Source organism: Pipra filicauda, unplaced genomic scaffold (genome assembly GCF_003945595.2).
Source record: "Pipra filicauda isolate LSUMZ 115617 unplaced genomic scaffold, ASM394559v2 scaffold116_size3395265_pilon, whole genome shotgun sequence".
In the NCBI taxonomy this organism is placed as follows: Eukaryota; Metazoa; Chordata; class Aves; order Passeriformes; family Pipridae; genus Pipra; species Pipra filicauda.
In genome coordinates, this window is record NW_024103618.1 from 218,146 (window position 1) to 246,123 (window position 27,978).

Below are 27,978 nucleotides of genomic sequence, written 5' to 3' on the forward strand. Positions count from 1 at the left end.
ATCTGCAAAAATATGGCAATAATGAGGATGCAACACAGCTCCTATTTTAAAATTTTAAATATTTCCTAACAAGTTAAGTGCATTAAAATTCCTTTTTTTTTTTAAGTTTACAGATCTCGAAGCTGTTTCAGTTCTGAGGTAGGATTTGCAAATGCACTAGTAAGCTTACACAAGCTAGAAAATATAAATGTATATGTGCCATACATGTTATGGAGCTAGACTGCTCTGGTCTGTCAGCAGCTTGCTCTGACGTTTTTCTACCAGTGTTGACAGTTTATGACATACTGTACCAACACAAGGTACATTATTAATAACTTGAAAGAAAGAAATGGTCAAAAAGACATTGCTTTTTTTTTTTTTTTTTTTTTTGGCTAGAGCTTTAGCCTGTGACTGCAATGTTTGGCAGCACCATAATTTTGTAGCTGAAGTGGAATAAAACATTCTTTAAAATGGAATTTGTTACCAAAGAGAAAAGGGTACGGCTTTCATACATAAAAACCTTTCTCATTTCTGCAACATCCATTGTTAGGTAGTACAAAACATGAATCTCAAATATCACTGAAATTTTCCAAAACTTACAAGAGGAATAATAGATAGGACAGCATCTCCAGCCTGTTGATTTTAAAAAAGGAGCTGGAAAGATACAGCTCCCCATCCAAACAGGCAATCTTGTGTTTTGCTTGATGCAGTAGTTACATTGTGGAGAGACTGCCACAGCACTAGTCTTTATAGCCTCCATCATACAAAGCAACAGAAATGGTCACAGACGAGCAGCTGGAGTCAGTGAAGTAGAGACTCATTTCACACATGGCAAGAAAGAAGACAGAAAAACTATCATTCATTGCTGGTATGAATTGTGGAAAGCATTTTAACAACCTTAGTACCATTTTACTTTGGAACTTTGAAACACCCTCCATCAGTGTCAGAGGAGTATGTCTTCTGTACTGCAGAAATACCACACACAAACCTGTTCTTTCTCCTTTTCTCACAAAGAAGTATAAAAAGCCTTACTGACCAATATTTTCACACATTTATAACAACGTGTTGTGTGCTGTATTGACAATTCAGCCAATGCTGGTTCAAAGGCAAATATTTTTTTTCTTTGGAATTGACTCTCAGTAGCCTTGTTTGGAATACTACTGATTGCTAATTATCTAACAAGGTTCAAAACTACTAGGAATTGACAGGAGTGAAACACTGTTATTTAAGAAAAATCTGTTTCTCCTTGCAGCTTCTGTAAGACAGAAAGAAGTCAGCTTCTAAATCTGCAACTGAACTTCCAGTGTTTTAAAGAAAATGTGATATTTTCCTGCCTAGCCTCTCATGTCTTGCTCTTGGTTTACTACATCTAAATGCAAAGGACTTTCCTTCCTAGCCCTACAGGCAACTATGAAGCATTTCATTGTTGTTCAAGCAGGGAATGTCATAAGAGACAGACTGATAGACACAGTGAAAAATGAGACCTTTAAGCGTTATTGCTGGAGTTCTTTCCACCTGTCACAGGTCTTAATCCACATCTTAAGAACCCCCCTTTCCAGGTATAGTCTGATGAGGTCTATGGTCAGACCCCACCTCAAGTACTGCATCCAGCTCCGGAGTCTTCAACACAGGAAGAACACTGACCTGTTGGAGCAAGTCCAAAGGAGGGCCACCAAGCTGATCAGAGGGATGGAGCACCTGTCTTATGAGCATAGGCTGAGAGAACTGTGATTGTTCAGCCTGGAAAAGAGAAGGCTGCAGGATGACTTAATTGTGGCCTTCTAGTACCTGAGGGGAACTTATAGGAAAGATGGGGCAAGACTATTTACAAGAGCATGTAAGTGACAGAACAAGGGGAATGGGTTCAAACTGAAAGACAGTAGGTACTAGTAAAAAATTCTTTACTGCGAGGGTGATGAGGCACAGGAACAGGTTGCCCAGGGAAGCTGTAGATGACCCACCCCTGGAAGTGTTCAGGTCAGATTGGATGGGGCTCTGTACAACCTGGTCTAGTTGAAGGTGTCTTTCCCCACAACAGGCTTTGGAACTAGATGATCTTCAAGGTCCCCTTCCAAGCCAAACCATCCTATGATTCTATGCTGCTTTCAGTCAGATTCACGCACATGCAGTGGGTGTATCTGGTTGTTCAAAATCCCACCGTGGTTCAAAAATAGAAGCACCTACTCAGTCCCTCCGAGTCCAAACTTAAGGTATCATACAGATTTAAGAGAGGCAGCAGTTTATAAATGACATGTTCATCTGTTCATCTAACTATGCAAAATATTGCCATGGCAGCTATTGTTGTACCTGCTGGGTGGTCAGGCCTTTTGGAAACCTATCTGCTTGGTGCATGATGGTCTTGTGCATCTCCATGTAGGAGAGTGTGGGGTGGAAGAACGATATTAGTGGCCAGTATTTGCAGCTGGATACAGGTGACTAATACTATCTGGGTTTTTTTGTTACTGACTGAGAGTAGACTTGAATCATGTGGTTCCTTCAGCCAGGTAGTTTTATCATCAGCTGCTCCAGCAGTTCTCTTTTGCAGTCACAACAGATAAGGGCAAGAGTTTTCAAAAAAAGGAGAGATGTCTAGCAAACTTTCTGACCTGTTTTTTATGCTGTCTCAAGTTTCATTTTGGCAGAAGGTTATTCAGTTGGAAGAAATGCAATCAGTCTGGGGTTTCAGAATTGTTTAAAGACAAATTATGATATTAGAATAAATGTTGTTATTAATTTTTCTTGCTGTAGAGTGTTAAATGATGACTATGCAAAGAAGCTATTGAAATGTTCATCTGAAAGAAAAGCAGATAGCCAATTTAATAATCTTAGCATCTTCATTTGTAGTCTTATTCCTTGACCAGAACATATTTAACTCTATGACACAATATAGATCCTAGTCCTATTATAAGAACATTATTATATGAAAATTATGATTTTCTGAAGATTAGTTTCTGCTTTATTTAACAAATAAATATCTCTGGACAAAATCCTGTATCAGACTAAAGCATAAAGCTGCTCACACTTACCTTGCTAAAAAATTAGTCCAGTTGCAGATGTGATATATACAGACTAACTAACTTGGCAGCTATTTTGACTAGCAGGTTTAGGAGCTAGTATAAAGCATACAACCTGCTATATTCTGATTTTCAGACATTATACCTGTATGGTTAAAAACCAAATCAAACCAAAAGCTTACACCTTAGTTTTTTTCCAACAACAAAGTCTATAATTCTGCTCCACAAAGTTGTATTTCATTTTGTTGACACAGAACTGGTGGATGAGCCATCTGTCCCCTTTCACATATCAAGGCTAGCAGCCACAGTATAGACTATTCTAGGGCAGAGCTGGTTTATGTATGCTGTCTAGGAGTTGTATCCTCTATATCTGTATAAAAATCTCAAGCTCTCTTTCTTTAGTTTTGAAATCTATTGCTTAAGAAAAGACATGAAGCACTTTATGTGTGCAATGCAGATGGATCTTTAATTTAAAAAATGAATATTGAATATATAACTAGTAATTAACTATTCAGAGTTTGAAGATGAAGCTACCAAATCCCTAGGTATTATTAAGTGATGAGATAGCTGAGAGCATAGTTCCAATTAGGTTAAGTAATATAGCAGGGAAACCAGGTCCTTCATCACTCAGCACTAACAGAGAACAAAGTAGTGCTATAACTACAAGAGATTCCTTTTCCTTACTTCCATACATTGAGTAATAGGGCTCTCATTGAGGAGTAAGGACTGAATCAGCACTTTGGTGCACTAATCACTGCTTAAGTTTGCTCTTTGCCTCATTCTAAGACCTGTGCAAAATTCATTGCTGGTTGCAAAGTGCTTTGTGACCCCAGGTGAAAGAATACTCCATGTTCGCCTGACAAATAGTTGGCTTTTTCTTTAACTGTGCCATGCAAATGACAATTTCAACTTTTACAAAACGGTCTGTTTTTATCTCAGCCCAGATGAATAACATTTTCAGGTAGACTTTAAATTTTATAAAGTGTCAGGAAAGAAGAAGTACATCATTTGGCAGATGTTTGGAAATGAAAACTAAGGGAGAGTAGTGGTTTCTCACTTTTGCTCAACATTCCTTGGGAGTTTCAGGATCTTAGTGCATCTCATTTCAGCTTCCATTTGCAGGAATACAGTAAAAGATAAAATCACTTTTGACAGAAAGCTTGTTACCTGCCAAACATGAAAACTCCAGTGTGCATCACAAATCAAAATCAGAATTCATTTAACTCTTTCTTCTCTTTTTATTGCTTAGGGAGGTAAATTATGAAAAATGAATTGTAATTTTTGAATTTTCTCTGGTATTGATTGCAGTGGAGAATGACACTTTATTTCATTTATGCTATTACCTTCTTTAGTTGTTTTTTGAGTAAGCAGAAGTAGTTCTGTTGCATAAGACTGACTCTAGCGTGTAATTAATTCATGATGAAAGGCTGACAAATCTGCTAATGAAAGTCCAGTAAATTTTCAACTAAGTGTAACTGATAAGAGCTTTCCTGAATACAAGTTTTTACTTGCTGATTCTCTGTAACGCTAGGAAAAAACAACAGTTGCAACACTGGTGCAAATATAAAGAATTGTTACCCATATGAAGGCTATTGTTCTGTTTCTGATGATATTCTGATATACTGACAGTATGTCTTGGGAAAACAGACCCACTTACCACACCAAACATAGCTGATAAAGAAGGAATAGCCATGTAATATTGTAAGCAGGATCTCGGCAGCTAACTGTTTTATTCTCCAGTCAGAAATACAATTAATCGCACTTGTAAGAAGCTCAACAGACTAGAATACATTTTTCATAGACCACTTATACCTTTTAACTAACCAAACCGTAACTGATATTTGTGAACTACAAAGGGGATCACTGCATGACTTAACTGCACCTGGCTATGTTTAAATGTAAAATGAGTCAGAGATCCCTGTATGTATGTATGTATTATTATTATCACGCTATTATCAGTCTCTCCATCAGTCCAAGGATACCAAAGGAATATTTTAGAAATAATGAGTAAGGGACTGGTGAAAGAGAGGAGTGAAGAAAAAGACGGAAAGGATACAAATCTTTTTTTTAAAAAACTTCATTTGCCTTTCCAGAGAATAGTAAACAGGGTACTCCAAAACTGCTGCCAAGTTAAAAAGAAATGGACCAGAGTTGACATAGTAATTTCCATGACAGCCATTTGCTGCTGATCACACAAGTCTTTCTCTGCAGTATGAAGTATTCTATCGAGCGAAGCAGCAGTGATTACAGACAGACAGTGCCAGCGTGCTCAAACCAGGACTCATTTGGAGCCATGTTATTTGCTAACTTTTCCACATGATCTGAGATATTGAACTCCTTCATCTTTATCTGCCCGTTTCCAGCAAGTCCTGCTCTAGTTCAGTTCTGACTAAAGCCATCCTTACAGAATATTCTCAAAGAGGGCATGAGCTGCCCAGTGATCCTCCGTGAACAGGTAACATAGGTTCAAACATCACGAACAGTGTGGTAAACAACAAGCAAAATGAAAAACTACTCATAACAAGAGAAAATAGAATTTTGGCTCAACAAATGCTGTTTAAGACAAATGTATTGTGGGGTTTTTTTTAACAGTTCAGGGTGTCAACATGGGAAACAGTACATAAGTAAATAGAATTACCACTGAAGTCTGAGCATGTAGAAGAACAAAACATTTCTTCTCAAGAGAATTAAACATATTTGAAAAATCCTACTCATATTATTAGAAAACAATCTCCAAAGTAACTTAAACTGTGAATTGACAATAGAAAAATAAATATGCCAGAAAAATACTAGCCATTTATTCAAATATTTCATACCTACAACCACATATAGGCAAGTCTAGAGTTCTTTTCGGTCAAGTGACCAAACACTAAGTGCTAATCAGAACTCTTTCAAATTGACCTACATGCTCTCTTCTTTTATTTCCAGCCCTTCTTCTTGTTTTGAATAGAAACAGAAAACAGAAAGGCCCAGAAAAAAAATGTAAAAATTGAACAATGTTTTTTAAACTTTAGAAAAAGTTCCATTTTTTAGAAATTCAATTCTCATTTTGCTCAGTCTGTTTCTCCCTGTTGCTAGCAATAAAGAGATAGAAGTGAAATAAATACTGATCAGATGTTGAATAATAATTGTTTTTCATACCCCCTACATATAACTGTTATCACCAGGTGGTAACACATAACTGTTAAACAGGAAATTAAATTATGTAATCTAGGACAAATCTTCTTCTAAGAATAGAGACTTATTCTCAGATTTCCAGAGCTTTCATTTTGTTTAGAATTGTGTAATTAATACTAACATTCTTTTCGTGACCCATCTGTGATCCATTGTTTCAGTCCTCTGATCTTCCACACTATTTACAGACACACCTTCAGGCAGGCAGATGCTATGCAGCTCAAGCCATACATTTTTAATTTACTGATAGCACCATTTCTTTAGGTGACATGCAGTAGACTTTTTGTTTCTCTTTTACATTAATTAGTTTCTGTTTTCAAGGTACATTGAAGTAACAGTCACCTTCCAATTTGCCTGTTCTCTAACTTTGTGTTGTCTGTTAGTAGACGCAGAAAATGTGTGGAAATGATAAACTGTGAACTATTTTTTATATTCACATTTAGTTTGACTTCTCAATTTTCCAGATATTTTAAAATCACTGTATCTTACTCGTGTCAAAGGCACATTGCATAAACTGTTATGCTGATGTTCTGTCAGTAGAATCTTCAGAAAACTGTCTCCAGCTAAACAGCTGAAAACAGCCAAAGTAGAAATTAATTTCTTTCCTTTTCCTTTCTCATTGATGTAACACAGTCATAATCCTCACTGGGATAATTTAAAGCTGTGTCCTCTTAGTTTTGCACAGATCAGACATGCTACTTGAGCCAAAATAAGTATAATATGCAATGAAAGTTCAAGCCAAAATTTATTCCTAAATTAAAATATCTCCAAGTGGTCACAGGATTCATGCAACAACATAATCCTGTACATTTTTTTAGACATCACAACCGTGTTCAGTCCTGTCACAACACAAGCCATATCTACTAGAAATAATGTTTTTCTTGCAGAAGAGGGAAGTTTCAGTTTGAAGACTGGCATGCCACCATGCTTCACGGCTACCGTGTTTTCTGCGGACTGGGTGTGAATTTTAGTGCAAATTATTTAAACATAATCAAGTCTTTAATTATTTTAGTAAATTTTGTATCTAATGATTTTTAAACAACTTGCATCAAGCACTGCAGGAGGTGAGATAGAAAACTGATGAGTGGATACTGGGAGTAAATGGGCAAAACACTATAGGTTACTGGTGGGGGAAGCAAAGGTGTCCCCTCCCCTCCCCTCCCCTCCTTTCCCCTCTTGTAACTGAAGTCTCTTTGGAGAAACCACTCTGAATACAAAGTTGATAGGATGAAATTACGTAGCATCCTTGTCAAGTTATTCTGTAGGCATATCTGAAAAGATGAAGCTAACCAAGAACCAGAACTAGTGGAAACCAAGATCATGACAAACGATACTGTCTGGGTGGTAGATACCGAGATAAAGTAACTAATTTTCAGAAAATCTCTGGTGATAATTATACAAGGCCTGTGACTGCAAATATATGGGATTGGGTGGAGAGGAATAAAATAGGATTGCTGATATCGTAGAGGGAATTCAGGAGATAAATCAACTACTTGTAGAGAAAAACTGAGTTTATCCATGAGATGCTGGAGAAAGCTTCCTGCTATCTGGATTCACAGAGACATGTTGGAGGAAAATGCAAGACCTGTGATTGTCAGTTTTTGGAATATTGTTTGGGAGCCTGTGAAGCTGATGTGTTGGCTGTGGACAAGCTCTCCAATAGTTTATTTTCAGTTTTTTTAAGATGGTTAGGTAAATGTGTTCACTTGGACTCGGAGAATTTCTCAACAAACCTACCAGAGAAGGAAGTAAAGCTTTGAATTCAACACATTTCAGACATAAACTGCGACCAATACAAAGTGCCAGACGGCCAGAGTTCATCTGAAATGGTGGCACTCTCCATGCTCCATGGCAATTCACGGCAATGATCTTCATAGGAAAGGGCAAGATGTGTGTGACACTTTCAGTGAGTATAAATGCCCAGAAGAAACCAGAAAACTGTGTTCTTCACAAACGCCCCTAGTTTCAGCTGGGGACATCTATCTGCTTAGTAGTGTGAGTCCTCTAAGGAGGTACTATCTACTTCTGAGCTGGCACCATGGAAATCTCTAGCTTCCAGCCACTCCTGCAACCTGCCTGCATCACAGGTTTGTAATTTTGACCTTATATAACTCTTACGAAAAGGTAAGGACTGCACTTAAATTCATTCCTCAATAGCTCCCAGAAATGTCAAGTGTGGCAGTGAAGTACTCTGTCTTGAGAGAATAAAGCCAAAAGTGAGAGTGGAGAAGAAATACTTCTGTATGCTGGCAGTACTGGAGGAAGTAAAATTTCTCATGGAGATGTGGAAAAACTGGGTGTTCATTTTTGAACTTTTTTTAAAAAGAAGGACTTTGATCTGGAAGACAGATGAAGAGCAATCAGGCTTGCTGGAGGGAAAGTGAAGCTTAGTCTGCAATCTGGTCAGCTCTCTGAAGTAAAGAGAGAAAAAGGGACAAGGGAAACAGGAGTTTTCAATTACAGCTTGAATTCATAAGTTTTGGCTAAGCCAGATAAATGGGAGCATGTAGGGATTTTTTTACACTGTATTTCAACTACACCTGTTGGTGACAAATATTAAGAATAATCCATTTGTTTATTCTTTCGAGTGCAGCTTTAAAATACTTGTATTTTAAATACATCTATGGTGAATTTTCTTTGTAACTTTCTTTTAGCCAGAAGAACAAACTGTAGGATAATTTCCACCAGAACTTCAGTCTAGACCACAAGAGAATTTGAATTTTTGCAAGATTTTTGCAGTTTTTACCATTTAATTTTCCTAAACTTATCTGCTCATCTGCACCTGACTGGTACACTCTAGGTCTTAAGAACTGGTACTAAAATTTAATAAGCATTCCTAATTAGCATTTGTTTTGTGCAGTCAAAGGCTCAAGAAGCAGATCAGGGAGCTAATATCTCCTGTAACACTGTAACACAATTCTGCAGAACTATGGGTTTCAATTTCCTGATCCAACGATTTCATCAAACAAAGAGAAATTGTTTATATCGCCAGCAGATTGTTCAGCTGAAAGCCATTTATCAAACATAGCAGATAATCAAACCTCAGTAACCCTAGCTTCTAGCTCTCCTACTAGCACTGCACCTGTAGAAAACAAATGTTTCCCTGGTTGGATGCCAGGTTACAACACACTACAATCAGTCTTGCAATAGAGAGTAAGCACAGAGGGGAAATACGGTATAATCCAATGCCAAAGAAAATCCATTTTTAGGACTGGTTCTGGCTGGAGTTTGCATGATGCAGAATCACAGAATCATTTTGAGTTGGAAGTGACCTTAAAGCTCATCTAGTTCCAACCACCCTGGCACAGGCAGGGATGTCACTCACTACACCAGGTTGCTCAGAGTCTCCTCTAACCTGGACTTTAACACTCCCAGGGATGGGCAATTCACAACTTCTCTAGGCAATGATGTTTTCTGTATAGTTTAAGGTAGGTATTAAGCATGTTCATATTAAATATACTGTAAAACAGCTATGAATAACAAAAACTACTTATCAGAAACAGCAGCATTTCCCCACTGAGAAACTGAGTTTGTTTTACTGCAAAAAAAGTCTTAACATCATCTGAGACATGTTCCCTGCCTCAGAAGAGCCATTTTGCAAATACTGTGTTTATAAGTAAAGTAATCCCAGCACCTTTTCTCTTGTATAAGACAAGTCTTTTTACTCTTAAGTGAATTGATAAGGAGAGTAACAGATGAACTGGCTGTTTGATGAGCAGCATCAGAGCAATTATTAACTTTCTTTACTCTCTCCTTTCCCAATCACTTATCTTCAGAGCTGACAATACAGTTACTGAACTAACAGCTGAAAGAATGAGGCTGGATTGTGACATGGCCCTGCCACTGAAGGCTGAGAAGCACTCAAGCTCTCAGTGAAGATGAAGATCAATATCAGAAAAAGCAAGTGTACTTCCCATGTGGTCTGAGACCACTTTGCTCACCTGAAAAGTATTTTTTTGTAAAATACACACACTGAGAAACTCCTATGGAACTTTGTCTGGGTGAATAGTCACTGATGTTTGCCCAAGGAATTGTAGTCCAGGAGCTAGAAAATAATTTTATGAAATATAAATAGTGAATGCCTTGTAAATGACAAAGCATTCCCTTCATCACATTTACTATTACAAAGCTGAATCTTGGTTACCAAGTAAAACTGGCTAAAAACCTCAAAATGTATCTGTAACATCATTCAAAAAAACCTGATATAAAATAATCATCCCAGAGTAATTCTTTTCCTGGCTTACAATGATTGATACACTCAAAGAAATGAAAGCAATGTGACAACACTCAGGTCCTGATTTAAAGTCCTACTTAGTCCAGGAAATATTTGGCTGCAGTCATATTTTGCAGGAGAGACCATAATAAGGTTGAAAGATAGTATATGAGGTTTCAATTGTCTATTTTGGTGTGAGATCCCACAGCACTCTTTGAAAACGAAGGAGAAAGTTATCATACGCCTTGCTGAAACTTGGTGTAGGCATTTCCTGACTGCTGCCTTAATATTGCACTGGGAGTTTCCTGCTGTAAATGGCAAAGAACAGAGTCTGCCTGTCCTAAAGAAATAATTGCATGTTATTTTTGCATGGTGATTGTGCTGGTTGATGAAAATTTTCTGAAATAAATTTCTCTGGCTAATGCTGTTTAGAAAATTGCACTATACTGAATTATGTTGGATTTTTCTGATATGGGCCAAATCATAAAGATGCAGTGATAGGACTAGGGAGAATGACTTCAAAGAAAAAGACTGAGAAATACTGTCAGTTTAGCTTAGGTATTTAGGAAGACATTCTCTACTTTGAGGTTGGTGAGGCACTGGAGCAGGTTGCTTAGGCAAGTTGTGGATGCCCCATCCCTGGAAGTTTTCAAGGGCAGGCTGTATGGGGCTTTGAGTGACCTGGTCCAGTGGAAGGTGTCCTGCCCATAAAAGGGGGCTGCAACTATGCGATCTTTGAATCTACTACCCAAACCACCATTCTATGATTTTATGATTTTCTTTGTACTGGTAGTGGAAATTTCAAAGTCATTGGCAGTCAAACTTTTTTACAGGCTAACTGCAAAAAGATTACCTGTGGAACCATGTGTCTGGCTCTAATATTTTATTGCTATTTGTGTTGTGCTCCATGACATTGCATTTTTTCCTCTATTTATAAGGCTGATGAGAGGGGAGGAGGACACTAGCAAACTGGAACACAGAGATCTCTGCAACAATGAAGGGTTTTTAAATAATAATAACAGGCTCAGCTATTACCTGTCTCAACCTACTTCCTACTACTCTATCTGAAGTAGCTTCATAATCGTCACAGGACAGTTTAGATACAACTAGTCTAGCTTCTGCTAAATACAGGAATGGTTCAAAGAACTCTACAATGGACAGATTGATGGACAGTCCATGTTTCAAACAGCTTCTAATGCCTCATGTAAACTGCTGGAGAAAAAGCTATTTTCAGTAGCTCCTGCCTCTTCCCCTTCAGTCTTTGTGGGGAGTGTCCTTACACAACAAAGAAATGCTTCTCCTTTATTATGAACTGGTAAAAACTAGAGTAACATTTCCAAGAGTCTTCCCAGATACTCTCTTTTTTTTTTAAGAATTTCTCAGAGATGTCAGATTGGTGAATATGAGGAGAAAGAAATAAGCAATGAGCAAATGAAAGAGGGAAATAAGCATTATATTACAGAATTGTTTCTTCTCAGGAGAATTGCAGACTAGGTTAGAATTAATCACAGGAACATCTTTTGCTTCTGATTTTTGAACATTTAATTTTTTTCCTATCATATGCAGAATGGCATAAATAAATGAATAAGAAAATACTGATAGACCTTTTGACGCTTAATAAACAAAATCCAATTAGGCATGTACAGATATGGATCTTCTTTCAACTAATTAGAACATATTTTTCATTTATTGGAAATAAATTTTGTGCTGGCTGACTTCACAGCATTGCTGTGCCTTGTTGAAGAGAAGCTGCTTTTACCCCCAAGTCAGTGCCACGCCTGTATCAGACAGTTTGACTACATGTACAGAAGCAGAGGCATCAGGGTCTAGCAGAGACCATGAACCCTGGGGACATAACCTGTTCTCTTATCCGAGCTCAGGTCACCTGCTTGTATGGGTGTGTGCTGGATGAACAGTAATAAGGACACTGGAGGTAAGCTCAGTTGCAGTCTTTGTACCTTCTGAACCAGAAGATGGCTGAAGCATTGCAAAGAGCAGGGAGAGGCCAGGTCATGCCCTGTACTCCTTTGCTGTGGTACTATAAGTATTTTTACTGCTTTGAAATAAGAACACTTTGATATCCCTTGAACAGCAGTCTGTGCCAGAAAATATGTGGGAAAGTCTCCAGTGGCAGAAAAAGAGAGATGATGTTATATTGTACTATTTGCAAAAGAGAAAGGGTTGCAGAAGAGAAAGGGTAACATCACACATATACGTGGTGTCAGAGGATAGAAAGCGTTCCTTTTGGTTTTGTTTTTTTAGCATACTGTCAAGTGATTTCAGGATGAAAGGAACAGTATAAATATCACATGAAATATTATTATTACTTTTGTTATTTTCTTCTGACATCCCCAAAATTGATATACAGCCTAAAAAGTACAAATTAATTACAAACATATATATACTATAACAATGTCTGAGGTATAATTGCATCCTATATCTATTTTACACTGCAGTTGAACAATTTTGAGGATGTCAACCTTCAGGAGGTAAAATCACTGTTTTACAATCAGCAGTATGTGGTGTGTGTGTAGATGAGTGACAACAGTTGCCCAGGAGTTAGAAGATAAGAGAATTCAAGACATTGCTGGATCGCAGCCCTCCTCTATAACTGAGACCGGTTTCTCAGTGTTATCTAGCCCTGTGAAATGCAACCAGGAAAAAATGAGATGTTTCATGCCCTGAATTGCGACAGAGGCAGAGGAGCCCGTGCTTCAGGCTTTTGGAAATTGATGTATTCCTAGGGCTGCTGTTTGTGGGGAAGGTAAGTTACAGCATACAGCCCGACAAAAGCCACACAGGTGTTTGTGCTATTTTAAAAGCTGAGGAAAACAGTGACTTCCTTAGAGAAAGCAAAACTAGTAACTATACTTGGGAGTGCCCCAGACTCTCTGACTACCTTGTTTAGGAGTGCAGCTCTTGGTGTCCTCACTTGTAAATTGGTATTGATAGACCTTCTCAGCTTGCCGATGGTTATGAGGAGGGTAACTGGTGATATCATTCCATTGCCCCAGGGGGTCACAGACTACAAGTCATGCAGTTATAGTCCCTTTAATTACCAAAACCATGTAAGAAAAAGTATAGTGTTTTTGAAGGTATATATTTAAGAGAAAGTCAGTACATGCTTTGACTTGAGTATACGACTTGCACTATTGAAGAAGTCAGTCTTCATTCTACACAGCTTCTATAAAATGCAATTTTCTGAATTTAATAAAGTTCTGAATTTTACTGAAAATACTGATGTAGTGCTAGGTCCTTGAAGACAATGCAAATAGGACTGTAATCTTAATGTAACAAGCACTTAAGAGAGAGTGTAAACTTAAATTTAAGCGCAAATTGTGCTTTGCTGTGTGAGAGCTCATGAAGGGTTGGAACTGCAAACAGTAAAGTGAAAGGGAACATTATTTTGTAACAAGAGTGCACTCCATGGCTGGGGACCACTTGCAATTCCTCCTGAATGTGTAAATTACTTATGTCAATGAAGTCTGTTGGTTGGAAGAGGTCTTCTGACCAGCGAATCAATTCTTCCTGAGAAATGACATTAAACCTTTAATCTGAACCAGGCAACCAACAGGAAGAATGGACTGGTTCCCAACTCCATTAGCATTGTACCATGCTGTTTTGATGGCAAATACTGTCGTTTTTGCTACAACACAAACCTTCAATCTCCTTCAATCTCATTCAAAAAATGTTGCATGTTGTCATGTAAGCAAAGACCTGAGGAAAAGTATGTTTTTCATTAAATGTTATTTAATGAAAACATTTCTGAAAACATGTATGTTCTGATGAAGTGTCATGTAGAAAAAAATTGAAAATTTTTGTTCACAGTTTTGACTTTAAAATAATCTTTCAGAAAGTATTCATTACTTTTACTATGTGTTTTGAAAGCATTTTAGAACTCAAAAGCTAGTAAAAGCTGGAAAATCTTGCAGAAATTAAATCCTTAAATTGCTTTTTTTGTCCACAGAACTTCTTCAACAAAAAAGTCATAGCTGTTTTCTTCTCTTCTTTTATGAGTGTAAAATAAAAACAGAAAGTCCAAACCAGATTATGATCAGAAATTAGTGTTAGACCACAATTCTTCTTGCCACTCAGTTATTGGCAACAATTCAAGCTATAAGCCACATAATGCCAATTATGAAGTGAGCAGCTTAACTCAAAGCTTTTAGATATGCAAGCATACGTATATATGTATATATTCATTTTCTCTTAGCATTTTCTTTTGATATTATGAAAGCTTCATTTAAGCACTGAAGAATCTGGCACAGGGTTTGTAATGTGCTCTAGACTGCTGCCTCAGCCTACTTAGTGGACAGTAGATACTTCTCCCACTCTGATAGTATCTAATTACAGAGCCAAGGGGTGCATATTTCAATAGAACACTCTGAGAAGTTGAAAGATGATATTCTGAGACAGAGAAGGGCATATCAGCCATTGATTTAGGTTACAGAAGCAATTCACTACCGCATGAATAACATTAGTTGAATGTTATATCTGAACATACTAAAAACCTTTAAAAATCTCATATGTTTTAAAGCATTTCAGCTTTATCAGTTTTTACACCATCTCATCAATCGTAGCAGAAAAACATTCTACTTTTGCTAGAATGCAATTGCTAATATTTAATACAAAGTATAGAGTAGGTTTGGTGATTTTTTTCTTTTGTTACTTTGTACTTAAAAAAAAATCAAGTGTAAATTTGTGGGTGGTGCCACCACTGAAATTAATTACATATGAATATGAACGTAAATAGCTTTTCTTTTCACACCAAAGAGGTTAAAACTCATGTTTATGCCTTCCATCCAGAAAGAAGATTAAAAAATAAACCCATGACTACTTCTGTTGCTGTCATGGTTTTTATCTGCAACCAAATAAAAATGAGGTTTATGTCATTCGTCTTACTGCTGGACTTGTCTTTTTACTTGTTTGCAGACACGCTCATATGAAAAGGTTTTCAGAAAGAAAATGTTACCACTGTTTTAGGAGCAATCACCCTATGGCCCAACATCCAGCAGTGGTCCTTACACTACAAGCAGAAAGGCATTGGTTTGGGTCACTCCTTCTGCTCTGACTTTGGCTGGTTCTTAGCCATTCTGCAAAATTGTCCATGATAAGAGTTTTGGTCTAAAGATAAAAAGCCACTCAAAGCCAGCAAGGCAGACATAAAAATGTCATAAACTACATGAAAGAAAGTCTATAGCCTTTAGAAAGCAATTAATGAGAATTATGCTGAGGAAATAATCTCGTATTGCTATTCACTAAATCATTTTATAAATTCCCCTCACAAATTGGAGTGTGAGTGATATCTGCTGAGACTGGCAGGACTGGTCAGGGCCAAGGTAGCTATGAGACCAATATAAAACACAGACTTATCTTGCTGCTGCTTCAGTTGCAGTTGAATCCTGAAGTCAGGGATAAGATACAGTGGGGAAGACCTGAATCCAGAGAAGTCTGTGGGAGATTTATGGTGTACATATTTATTTGGCTTTCAGAAGCACCATGGAAACACCTGACTGTTGTATTTTTTCAGAGCTACTGAGAAGTCTATTATTATTTTCAAGGCAGTTGTTACACAGAAGAGGTAATTCTTAAACACGTACTTTAGGAGTGAGATTCTCAAATTTTCTATTTCTAAAGCTCCAGTAATACACAAAAGTTTTCAAAGAATACTTCAATATATTGAAACAACTTGAAGATTCACACATTCTGTAATGTATTTGTTGTTGTTGACTACCAGGATTTCTTTTAAAAGAGGTTCTGGATGTCTTCTTTCAGTGACCTTCTCTCTGTTCTGTCATTTACTTTGTTTCATTTCACTGCCTGTCTTTTTTTTCTTTTGTGTCATATTTTTCATGTTTTTTATTTCTACATTTAGTTTTTACTACTTGTCCTTTGTCAGTATCCTGACAGTTTTTCGTTTATTGTCTGTTTTTTGCTAGTTCTGTCTTTTCAGTCCTCTTTTTAGGCCCTGCATCCCTTGGTTTTATTGCTCATTTGCTTGCTCTATTAAGCTTTCTCTTTCTCATCAGCGATTTCTTTCTCTGTTCTGTGGTCTCTCTTGATGATGAGCTCATAAATTTAGCCTCATGTATGACATCCCTCATACTGTTTGCAGAAGACGTGCTCAGTTAATTATTATATTTAGTTGCAACCATGTCAGATGGACACCAGTGCAGTGGAAGAGGGATAAGTTTCCCCCAGTTGTACACCAAAACCAAGATGGATGGGGCTTTGAACAACATGGTCTAATGGAAGGTGTCCCTATGAATGGCAGGGAGGTTGGACCTAGATGATCCTTAAGGTCCCTTACAACCCAAGTCATTCTATGATTTGCAAAAGGCCTGATCCGCCTGGTAAAGAAATCTGGGAATAGACCGAGTAAGGAGCAAAATAAGAAAGATGTTTTGTTTTTCTCATGTTCAGTCATGAACAGGATTGAACTAGTGCAACAATTACTTACTTTTTCTCTCTGGACTGAATAAAAAAGGGGCAGCTGTCCCTGAGTCACTGGGATTGGTGGCTCTGCTGTGAAGTGATGCATGTCATGCTACTGCTATTGCTGCCCTACTAGACACTCCCAATGCAAGCTCTTCAGTTTGATGCACTAAAGCAGATACTGCCCCTGATCCCTGGGGAGATGGTAGTGCTGTGCTGTTAAACTAAGAGCTGTAAATTATGTAAAGGACTGCTACTAAAGCAACTTTATTTCGCTCTGAAAATCCCTTCCTTGGCAATCCTTCCACACAGACACTTTCTCTGAAGCATACTCTTGGCCCATGTGCACAGGGCTTCCTGAACCTGACACAATATTTGCCACCTCTGGCCAACTGGTATCCATAAGCCTTATGTTTCAATGAGAATTTCCACTTACAAGATATGCAAGAAAGTGGTCAATATAAGTTGCTCCAAATCTTTTGCTATGTTCATCTGCTCAACTTTCACTTTATTAAAGTTAAAAGCTTTATTAAAGTTTTGTCATGCTTATTAACTAGAGAATTGCCTTTTGTTTTTATGTGCATTTGTGAATTAAATGATTAATTTCAAGTTTGCTAAGCTAAACTGTAAAGTTCATTGTCTAAAGTGTCTTTCTATTAATTTGTTTATATTCCTTCTCATTTATTATGTTTTTGTCACAGTTCCAACCTAGGAAGGAAAAGCACAGTGTTTACTGGTTTACTTCAAAAGTGTATTCTAGTAATTAAATATTGCAGGACGTAGCCATTTAATTGGGTAGCAGAATAAGAATTAGCATAGATTCTTCTTAAGAGAAACACTGTTTTTAATTATGAGTTCTAGGTGGGCGACAAGAAGGATCTTTCTGCTATGATAAAGTCCTGCCAAGGACAAGTTATGTGTGTTTGTATTCCAGAAAACAAGGTTTTTACTAAAATTTCCCTAAATAATTATTTAGTCAGTGCTCTTGATACTTCTTCGCAGGGCAAACAAGGGTACTTCTTCACTGCCACATTAGAAAAAATAAAGGAATAAACATAAAGGGACTCTGTGTACACACCTTCCACTTGATATCTTTCCAGATCACTTTACAACTTTCCATTTTTCCGTTTCTTCAGCTGCTTATTTGTATGCTGTAGGGACACCACAGCCCTGATGCTTCACCAGATAATGACTGTCTGTACCGATGCTGCCAGCCTCTGGTGTCGGGGAACAAACAGCATTAGAGATTAGAACTATGAAGGAACAAGAGTTTCCATCCTGTTGAATAGTTTTGCACTTCAAAATGTATTACCTCTCCAAAGAGGAAGAAACAACAAATATGTGAAATTTTCTTTTTAAGGAATATTTTAAGAACTCCTTTTGGTTACTTCTGAAAACAATGAACTCCTCTTCCTTTGAGCAACCCAGGTGTGGTTACTAAAATATATGGCAGTGTTTATCTAGAGTACTTGTCTTTTAAGTAGAGGATGAGCTAATTCTCTCAATTGGAACGTGTGAACAACATACTGGAAAAAAGTCAGTGCTACAGTAGCAGTATAACAGATTTTCAATGTAAAACACAGGCTGAAGGAAAGTAGCCCACGTTTTATAATGTTTGTTCCTAAAACTGAATTTCTGACATGCATTCAAAGAGAAATAAATATTGACCTATCACAACATGCTTCCTCCCCAGAATGGGAGATCAAAGCCGTTGTTACATATGTTTGCAATTACACTTCCAGTGCTCTGTAAGTGATCTGTGACATGCAAATGTTTTCCCTGAGACCTCTTTACCGTAGGAAGAACGTAGTGAACACCTTTCTAAGCAGAATATGCTTTCTTCAAGGAATTTTTTTCTTTGACATTTACACAGTAAGATAAATCATGACTAGTTATGTGGCAAAATCTGCAATGACATCTACCAATTTTACAACTGTGTCTTTACATGATGTAATTGCATGATGTAATTAAAAAATTATCCATTCACCCATCAATGTTCATTTTTCCTATAATGCTACAGTGCATTACAGGTATCCCTGCTTTTTGTTTTCTAACTTATATTTTTTACTCCTGGAATACTGATGAAATAATTAAATATAGTTTGCTGAATATAGTGGATAATTTTGAAAGCTTGGACATGCCTTGCCACTTTTTTAAAAACCTAGCATTTTAGCTATATATTTGAATATAACATTTTTGATTCTCAGGCTTCTTGAAAATGTATCATTCTCCCTTGGGCAACCTAATCCCTATAGTATTTACCCTATCTAATTGTTTTCATCCTCAAAAGGAAAGATGCAGTATAAACTTTTACATATGAAAAAGTGGGGTAAAAAGTCAAATGTAAATTGTAGTGTGAAACTTTTTCCAGCCAAGAGAACTGCCTGCCCTAGCTGCAGTAGGCTCTGGATTGAACACTGAATACGCATAAAATATACTTTTTTATTGTTGGTTGGATGTTAGAGTAATTTTTTGTGGAATCACATTAAAAATTAGGGATACACCTGTCCCCTCTGAAGTCATAATCTAGTTCAGTGTGGAGACACCTAAAGTATTCTAAGCTAATACTGGCTCATGACTATGCTGAAGATTGGCTTAAGCTCCTGTCCTGCTTAAAGCAGGTTGTCAACATCACCTGATCTGCAGGTTTATTCTTTGGATCCTACCAGAGTGTCTTTGTGCAAACATGAGTGACTGTATTAACAGAATCAGACATCAGCAAAACAGTGTCAATTTATTCATAGCTGGAAGTCCACCAGGATCTAAAATATATTTGTTTCTTGAAAATGTATAACTTGACTCACCATCTCTAAAACTTTCCATAAAAAGTCAAGTTGCACCTTACTTAGATAAAAAGCTTAAATTGCCTTAAGTTGGTGTTTGCAAGAACTTAATTCTTCCCCTTCCATCTTCACATTTGAAAAAAGCTGAATGTTTGATTGTGTTTGAGAGATGCTGTTTTTTTTTTCTTAAATACTATCTTAAATAAAATAACTCAATACTTGGAAGCTATTAACAACTTGCTTAATGTAATGGGAAACATTTTTTTTTTCCAGGTATCAACAGTCCTTGAGTTTGGCCGCATAGTAATTTATACAACCAGTCTTCGTGTGGTGAGAACTACTTTTGAAAGATGTGAACTAGTTAGAAAGATCTTTCAAAATCATAGAGTTAAATTTGAAGAAAAAAACATTGCTCTGAACAGCGATTATGGAAAAGAACTAGATGAAAGATGCAGGAAGGTCTGTGAAGTTCCCTCACTCCCTGTTGTGTTTATCGATGGCCATTATCTTGGGGTAAGTAAAGCATGAGCCTATGTTTTATTCTACAGTCGGGAAAAACAGATGAAAATCTTGATGAATGAGAAGTAGGGTTTTTAGAAAATTGCCTACAATGCTGAAATGACGGGAACAATCAAAGACGTGCTGCACAGACCCACACTGGTAGGTTTGATCTGAAGATACAAAAAATAACTGGTATTTTTTTTTTCAGGAAGGGAATAAGAGACAGTAATACAATCTAGGCTATCTTCTATTTCCTAAAAAATAGCTCATCTTTGTAGCTGAAGCCATGATAATCTAGGGAGATGGATTTTTTTTTTTAATTCATGAGAACCTATATGTATGGTTTACTCAGAAAGATGAACACACACAGCATAAATGTGTCATTTAGTAATATCTGTGTTGAATATGAAACTAACAGCTTGGAGTGTCAGATTTTAAATATACATTGAATTTTAGATGACGTAATCTGTATCCGTACATGTAATCAACTAAACACTCTTTTAGGTACAGAATTGGTTAATACTTACTTTTAAAAAAGTCTACCTGTAGAAGAGAGAGATAAACAGCCCAACTCTGCCCTATTGCGAGACATAAACTCCAAATGGAAAACTATAATCCCCATCTGTGCCCTAGGACTCTAGGTCTAGAAGCTTATTGATAATTGAAATCACCTTTTCATTAAGACCAGCCTGTACTTTTGAAATGTATTTCTCAAAAACAGGAAAAATCAAAAGAAAGATTCTGGAAAGTGGCACAAAGGAAACAGCTTGAGAGTTCAGAGAAGGGATTTGTCTCAAGTAGTAAAAAGCTAGCAATTAGCACCAACTGTGAGACTATGATTTGTGAAGGCATAAACTATATTTAAACACAGTGGGGTTATTGTGTTTGCATCACTTAATACTTTCATTTGCACAAAACATTTAAGTAACAAAGTGCAATGTAACCAACATTCAGGCATAATTGATATTGGGCCTGTATGAACAGTCAAATATCCTTTCTTGTCTTTTTCCCCATCCCCTTCCTAGCTTTCCTAGTATTCTGCATGAGTTAGGCTTCCCTGAGCACCATAACAAATGCATTTGCTGGCATGGGGCCTGCCAGACCACTACAGCAGCTGCAAAATTGCCTGTGTGTGAAATATTAGCAGACAGTGATTTTTACTTCATAGTAGCATATGCTTTTATCAAAACTCTGAGTTGGAGTTTTCCAGCCAGCCAGCAGCAGAAGTGCTTCTTTCAATAGCAGTTTAAAATTCAACAGGCTTCAGACTAAGACTTCCTCACCTAATAATCATGTTAAAAATATAAGTAGTGAGTTATGACCAACTCCAAGAAAATCTCAGTCCATGTGTCATCAATTTTTCAAAAGAATTCAGATAAAATACTCAAATTGATTGAATAAATTATTTGCTTAGTTATAGCAGAAGCCTGGCTACAGTCATTTTGGTATGACGGATGGCCCATTAAGTCACTGCTGGTTTTATTTATTTTTGTTTTGGAAGAGTGTGAGAAACTTGTCTTTTAACAGAGGAGCAACAGTGTAACAAAGCAATAGATCTCATTAGAGCTCTCTATTTACTGTATATGATATTTTGGAGAGGTATAGAAAAGAAAGCAAGCAAATTAGGAAGACAGTTTTCTGTGGGAGAAAAAAAATCTACCTCCTATAGGTAAAAAAAAAAAAAAGAATCAGATTTGGTATGTGTTTTCTTCTTTTTCTTTCCTTGGTTTTTTTTTTTTTTTTTTTTTTTTTTTTTTTTCCCTTAAATTGATGAGGCACACTGTAGTTAACGGGAACAGACTGTAGTTCCAGGAGAGGATTAAAGTTATTCCATGTAAGAATGACATTATTTGTGAAAAAAACAGCTTTTCAGGCAGGGAACAGTCTCTGAAATGCCTGCTCTGCTCACAGAGAGCACGGGACAGCAGCAGCCCTTCCCTCTGCCACTGTGGGTGTGCCTCACACCCACTCCCAGAGGAGGTTTCTGCTCCCCACGGCTGTCCACTAATTATCTGCATACTGGGGGGCACTGCTGCTTGCTACACCGTCATTCTCTAAAGTGCTTTAGTTGAGGTTAACTGCTGTGACAAAACCAAGTCCAGTGTGAGCAGAGCTAACTTGGGTAGCCCTCTGTGGCTGCGAACAGAGCTCCAGCGGCAGGCAGGGCTGTGGGAAAGGAGAGCACCAGGGTGAGCCTGGCAAGGGATCTGTGTGCACACACTCTGGTTGGTAAAAGTGGCAAACCTCATTATTGTATGGTAGTTTTTATTTCTCTCTCTTAATATGGCTTCACAAGAGAAGCTGACATTTGTTCGTTTAGGAAGAGAAATAAGAAGGGGGCACTTGGCATATTGAGGAGGTCTGGCAATGAGGTATTTACCCCCCAGTCAATTCACCTTGCCAAGACAGTGACCTCCTGATCAATGACCCCCAAAGGCAGTATGTTGGCTGGAACATGTGCTAGGCTTGTGTTTCATTAAAATCTGATGGAGAACTAATTACAGAATTTGGTCTCATTAGTAACAGTGGACATTTCTATAATTCCTTTTATGATAATTAACTTCTGATATGTTAATGAAACACAGAAATCACAAAGCTTGGTGTGTCAGTAAATAAATCATGCAATATTTTCCTTTTTCTTTTTTTTTTTCTAATTTTGAATATTTTGACTATTTATTTCCTGAAAAATTCCTCCCTGAAAGAGATGCAATGTAGCAATACAAAAAAGAATCCATATTGAGCCACACACCTTTCAGTGAGTCATAAGGAGAAAAAAATATCCCTTCCCCTAATTGAAATATGAACCCTTTTAAAGGTGACAAGATTATTCTTATTGAGATAAAAGTAACAAAATCACCAGAAAACAGCATATGTGCATCTGATGGAGTATATGGTACCCAAGCCGTTCAGAAGCATGGACAAAGTTGTTAGAACACCGCAGGCTGTGTGGATAAATATTCACAGTGCTGTGGAATTTATCACTGCCTGCACGGGGGCAGTGAAACAAATCTGTGACTTGGACAGAAGCAATAGAAAAATCATATTTAGCCCCTGTCAAGCAAAGTCCTGCATGCTGCAGTATAGCAGGATTTTTAATCTTCTCATTTTTTCAGGATTGAATCACTGTGTTTCTTGACACACACAATCTAAATATCAGTCTGTCAGGAAATTGCAGTTTCTTTCTGCAGCGCGGTCTTTACCGCCTGACCTAATCCCTCCTTTTCACCTGAGGTTGTCTCCATCTGAAATGGAATTATGCCATCTGCTGGGATACCAACGCAGAATAAAAAATTACTTCCAGAAAACAGAAAGCTACACAGAAAAAAATTATGGAGCATTCATTAACTCTTACAAAGGCACTCAGAATTGTTAAAAGTTTAAGCTATGCAAACCCTAGAAAAGGTGCACATAAAAAAGGGCAAATAAAGTCATCCTTAGTAAACATATTAACTCACAGCATAATAGTTTAAAAATACATGGTTCTTTTCCACTTGGAATATATGATTGAATTACAGCATTCACTTGCCATACAAACCTACTTGATGTTTTTTCAGATATGTGAATTTAATACTTTTTTCCTGAAGAAAATGTTTCCTGTTTGGTTTTCCCAGCTATGATTAATGAACAACAGCATGAAATTTACAGTAAAGTTATTTTATTTGACACATTGGGTATGATCATTTCCAAAGAATGATGAGGCTATTTTTGTAACTAACTTCTAGAAAATACATGTGTAACATATTTTTTTGTTAAACAGGAATTAACAGTTTCTTTGTAGCTGCTTTCCAGTGGCCATATATAATTAGTACCTCTCTGTAGCCTCCAAGTTTTGTTAAACACATACTCCTGGTATTCACTTGATGGCGTGGATATGAATAGCTCTGTGACAGTAAAACTATGATGTAATTATTGCATCGAGTCACCTAACATTTTCCCACTTGTTTCCTCCATTTTGCAGTTTAACATTTCAGGAACTGCAGGGTTCAGTTTCTCTGATGACTCTTTGCACATCAACCTTTCCTGTTCTTTGCATACCAAATTCAACATTTCTGGTGCTGGTACTATACTGCAATTTTCAGTTTAAGGGCAGATTTCCAGGCACTTATTCATACCCCATGGGTATCTGCTGCCAAGGGGCACCTTGCTGTGAGAGGTGTAGTGTTGCAGACTGAAGAGTGTGTGAGTTCCAGGTAGAGACAGGGGTATATAAAACCCATCTCCTTGGTAAGTCACAGTGAAAAATGTGGCAGGTCCAGTGATGGTGAAGTGTGTGAGGGCATTTTGCTGCCTTAGCAAGAGGCCTTGCTTATATACTTAGCAAAAGTTTGTTTTTAAGGAAATAGGGCATGCAATTTATCTGCACAGGAAATGTGTCCACAAGAGGGATGTTGCAGTGCCATGCTAATTTTTCTCTGTGTATAGGGAAGGATGTGGAAGAGAGGCTGCTTCCCAAAACCAGCAGGTATTCTAGTACAGCCAAATGCAGAGCCATATATCTGTGTTTACTCCTTGATGAAGAATTACATCACAAAAATGGTAATGGGTTATATACAAGAGAGGTGAGCAACAGACAGGTGAGGACAGAGCTGGGGCAGTAGAAAACTTAGTGGACCTTGGATTTGTCCTAGTTCTGCAATTAATGGGAACTATATATAGGAATTCAATGTCTGAAACATGATGTTAATTTCTGGATGTTCTCAAGAGATAATTGAGAAAATAATCTTATTAATTAAAAGGGTCTAGAAAACCTGTTGAATATTTTAGCCAAATCTGTGTCATTTCCTTGCCAAAAGAAGGGCAAAGGTCTGACCACAGCCCCTGGACTCCCATGATAGACAGCTAGCAAAGTTAGTAGATAAGGAATTCACAGGCTGCTGCTTTGAAATTTAACTGATTAACAAAACTGAAAATTCACTTCTCCCTGATGATTCTCTAAACATTATGGTCACTGTGCCTCATGCTCCTTATGTTAATCTCAGTAGGGACAGACTATTTACTGCTTCACATCCCTTTGTGGGTAATTGTGCACTGAGCACAACCTAGGAAGAAAAAGAAAGGCATCGCTTTTTGGTCAGAAAGCAGATATTGGACTTATTTAACAGCTGCTTTAATCACTCTATTAATTACAGACTGTGTTTTAAGACTCACAGATCCAAAGGGAAGGTTAACCTCTGCAGACTGTCCTTTATTTATATTTCACTTGGGGTAGCTGTTACTCAGAAAAGACACACTGAAACACTTAAAAACTTTGATAGACATTTGGATGTTTGGTTTTTAAATTAAAAACTATAGCTTTGAAAGGAACTCAGCTGAATGTCATTGGCCTTATAAATCGTTTAAAATATAAATCTATAATGACAAACCTGTCAGACCTTTAATTACACTGCTGTAAAAGCCAGTCAGCATTATCATACAACATCACTGTAGCATGGAGCAGATGTTACAGGAATGCTTTTGCCAATTGTTGCTGCAGAGAAGAGATTCTTTCCTAAACGAGGGCAAATTGGGGCTTGTCTCATTTAAGGAATTTGCCGTGCTGCAGTTCCATCGATAAAGTGGCAAACCTTTATTGTTCTGCATCAGATGGGCAGCACAAGCTTTGTCTTAAGCTGATGCAGTGTATTCAGGCCCAGAACTAATACTCCATGGGCTGCCTTGGCAAATCCCCACTTTGTTGTGCCAATCACTTCCACTGCCTGTTCTGTATGAAAGCAGAGAAAGATAAGAGGACAAGTGTGAAAGGGGCTGACAGACTGCTAAAAGCTGCTCTCTCTAGGACTCAGAGAGCCTAATGCATATGTTGGAGCTTGTACACTCTGTGCCCATGATCTATAATAGATTTCAATGGAAGAGTCAGCACAAGGAAGGCTAGCTGATCAGCCTCCTATCTTCTGTGATTAATTAACCACAACTAACTATCTTGTGGGATAGTTTTTAAAAAAAACCTCTTTGAAAGTGTAACACTCTGAGTAGTGTTCACTCAAAAAATGGCACTCAACATCCTCTAAAATATTAATATTTTCCTTTTCACTAAAATATTCATATTTTCATTTTTACCAAAATATTAATATTATCCTTTTTAACTAAAATGAAAATCATCACAGAGTCAAAAGTGCTTCTGTTTTGTACAAAGCCAGAGCAAAAAGCCTTTCTACAGGGAAAATAACCTTGGTAGGGTGTCATACAAAATCCTTTGTAATATTTGGTGGTCCTTATTTGGCTTTTGGGCTACATGCTTGTAGCCTTTGTAAACACCAGCAAGGCCCTGTGAATGGCTGGACACTTAAAGGTATATGAGAAACACATATGTGTTCCCTGTGCTCACCAATAGCTTTTCCTGGTCCTCCCAGAAACAAGGAGAGAGGTGCTCATGGGGAGTTGAAAGTAATGGCATATCTGAGATGTGTGCCAGCATCCCACCACATCCCTCAGCCCTATGCTAGCATCCCACCACACCTTCTGGCTAACACTGGAAGCAACCTCAAAGATGAAATCTAAGAATCTGCAGGGACTAGCTGACTGGGGCAGCACAATGGCATGAACTCACCTCGTGGTCAAGATGTGGCCAGTTGCCCTTAGCAGAAAGTAAGGCCTGTGCATCTGTGCCTCAGTTTCCTCACCTTTTGTTGGTTTCTTGTGATCTACTGATCAAAAGTGTCTGCAAGTTTGTTTGGTTTGTTTGGCAATATGCAGTATGCAATGAATTTGGTTTTGCAAGTGAAGTATAGATGTTCAAATGTGGCCCTCTAATTAGAAGAAAAGGGAACAAAAACTTTTATATCATCCCTGACACTTTAATTTTGTCTGCAGTGATTTCTTAGCATTTACTTTCAGGAGGAAAAAAAACTCAACACTTCAGTACTGCCTTGGTTCAGGACACAGAACCCTTTGGAGGCCTAATGTAGTCAGACTAAATTATTATTATTATTCATTATTGTGTCTGACTTTAATTTTGTTACAGTATTTTCATTACCCTTTTTGTCCTTGTGTTATACATTAGGCACATTATGTCTTAATTCAATGCTTAACTGCCAGAATATTTGAAATAGAATTTCCTCCTCTCATTTTGCTGCATTCTCTGATGTGCTGTATATTTATATAATTGTAATTTTTTGACACGGTAACTAGACATATTTTTTATTCTGTCAGGAAACACACTCTGTAAAATAAAGGGAACACAAACAGAATTTCCAAGCTGCGTCACTTTTTACAAAACAGGCAATGTGATACATCACCTGGTAATGAACTTCAGGCATTACTATCAGACCTGCGATTAGATTCTGCTCTCCTTCTAGCTTTCCTAAGGTTGACCTAATTGCACTATACTTAATGTGAGTCAAACTTGTCTTCAGCCTGTTTAAAATTTCAAGACCAAATCTTCTAATCATTTCTGTTTTTTCTAAGATGCTAAGGAGGCTGACATTTTTCTTCTTCTTCCCAATAGGGTGCTGAGAAAATTTTACTAATGAATGAATCTGGGGAACTGCAGGATCTCTTAACGAAAATTGAGGTAATTGTATTTCTGCAAATAAATATAGGGAATATACACTGAAGACTTGTAATTGAGTAGATTTTCTTCTTTTACCATTTCCTTTTCTTCTGTTATAAACTTATGATCCCAAATGCTTTTTGGTTTTTCTCTATGAATGAATGATATCATAGTATCATACCCCACTGAGTTTAAGAAAACATGAATGGTGATAACATTAACCCAAAATGTCCATCTCTCTTTTCACTTGATTTTGTCATAGTGGGAATGGCAAACAATTTTCTCTTTCCCTCAACCTTTTAAATCATCTTTGGTATTTAACCTTCACCCTCGCTAGGGGGAGTCAGGTTTCTTGTGTGGATTTTACACCAGTTCCCTGTGTGCTACAGT

General features: G+C 37.4%; 1 protein-coding gene and 1 long non-coding RNA gene across 2 annotated transcripts in view; both read left to right on the forward strand.

Moving 5' to 3' along the window:
• The window catches only part of GRXCR1 (glutaredoxin and cysteine rich domain containing 1), a 39,067-nt gene that overhangs the window by 8,642 nt on the left and 2,447 nt on the right, over positions 1–27,978 (forward strand). Inside the window, exons 3-4 of the mRNA XM_027722579.2 lie at positions 19,872–20,111; positions 27,544–27,609. Coding sequence (XP_027578380.1) covers positions 19,872–20,111; positions 27,544–27,609 — 306 coding nt within the window. The remainder of the gene's footprint in view (positions 1–19,871; positions 20,112–27,543; positions 27,610–27,978) is intronic.
• LOC120324005 lies at positions 1,437–10,151 on the forward strand. Its single transcript, XR_005564993.1, has 2 exons — positions 1,437–1,816; positions 9,944–10,151. It is a non-coding gene; the product is annotated as an uncharacterized LOC120324005 (long non-coding RNA).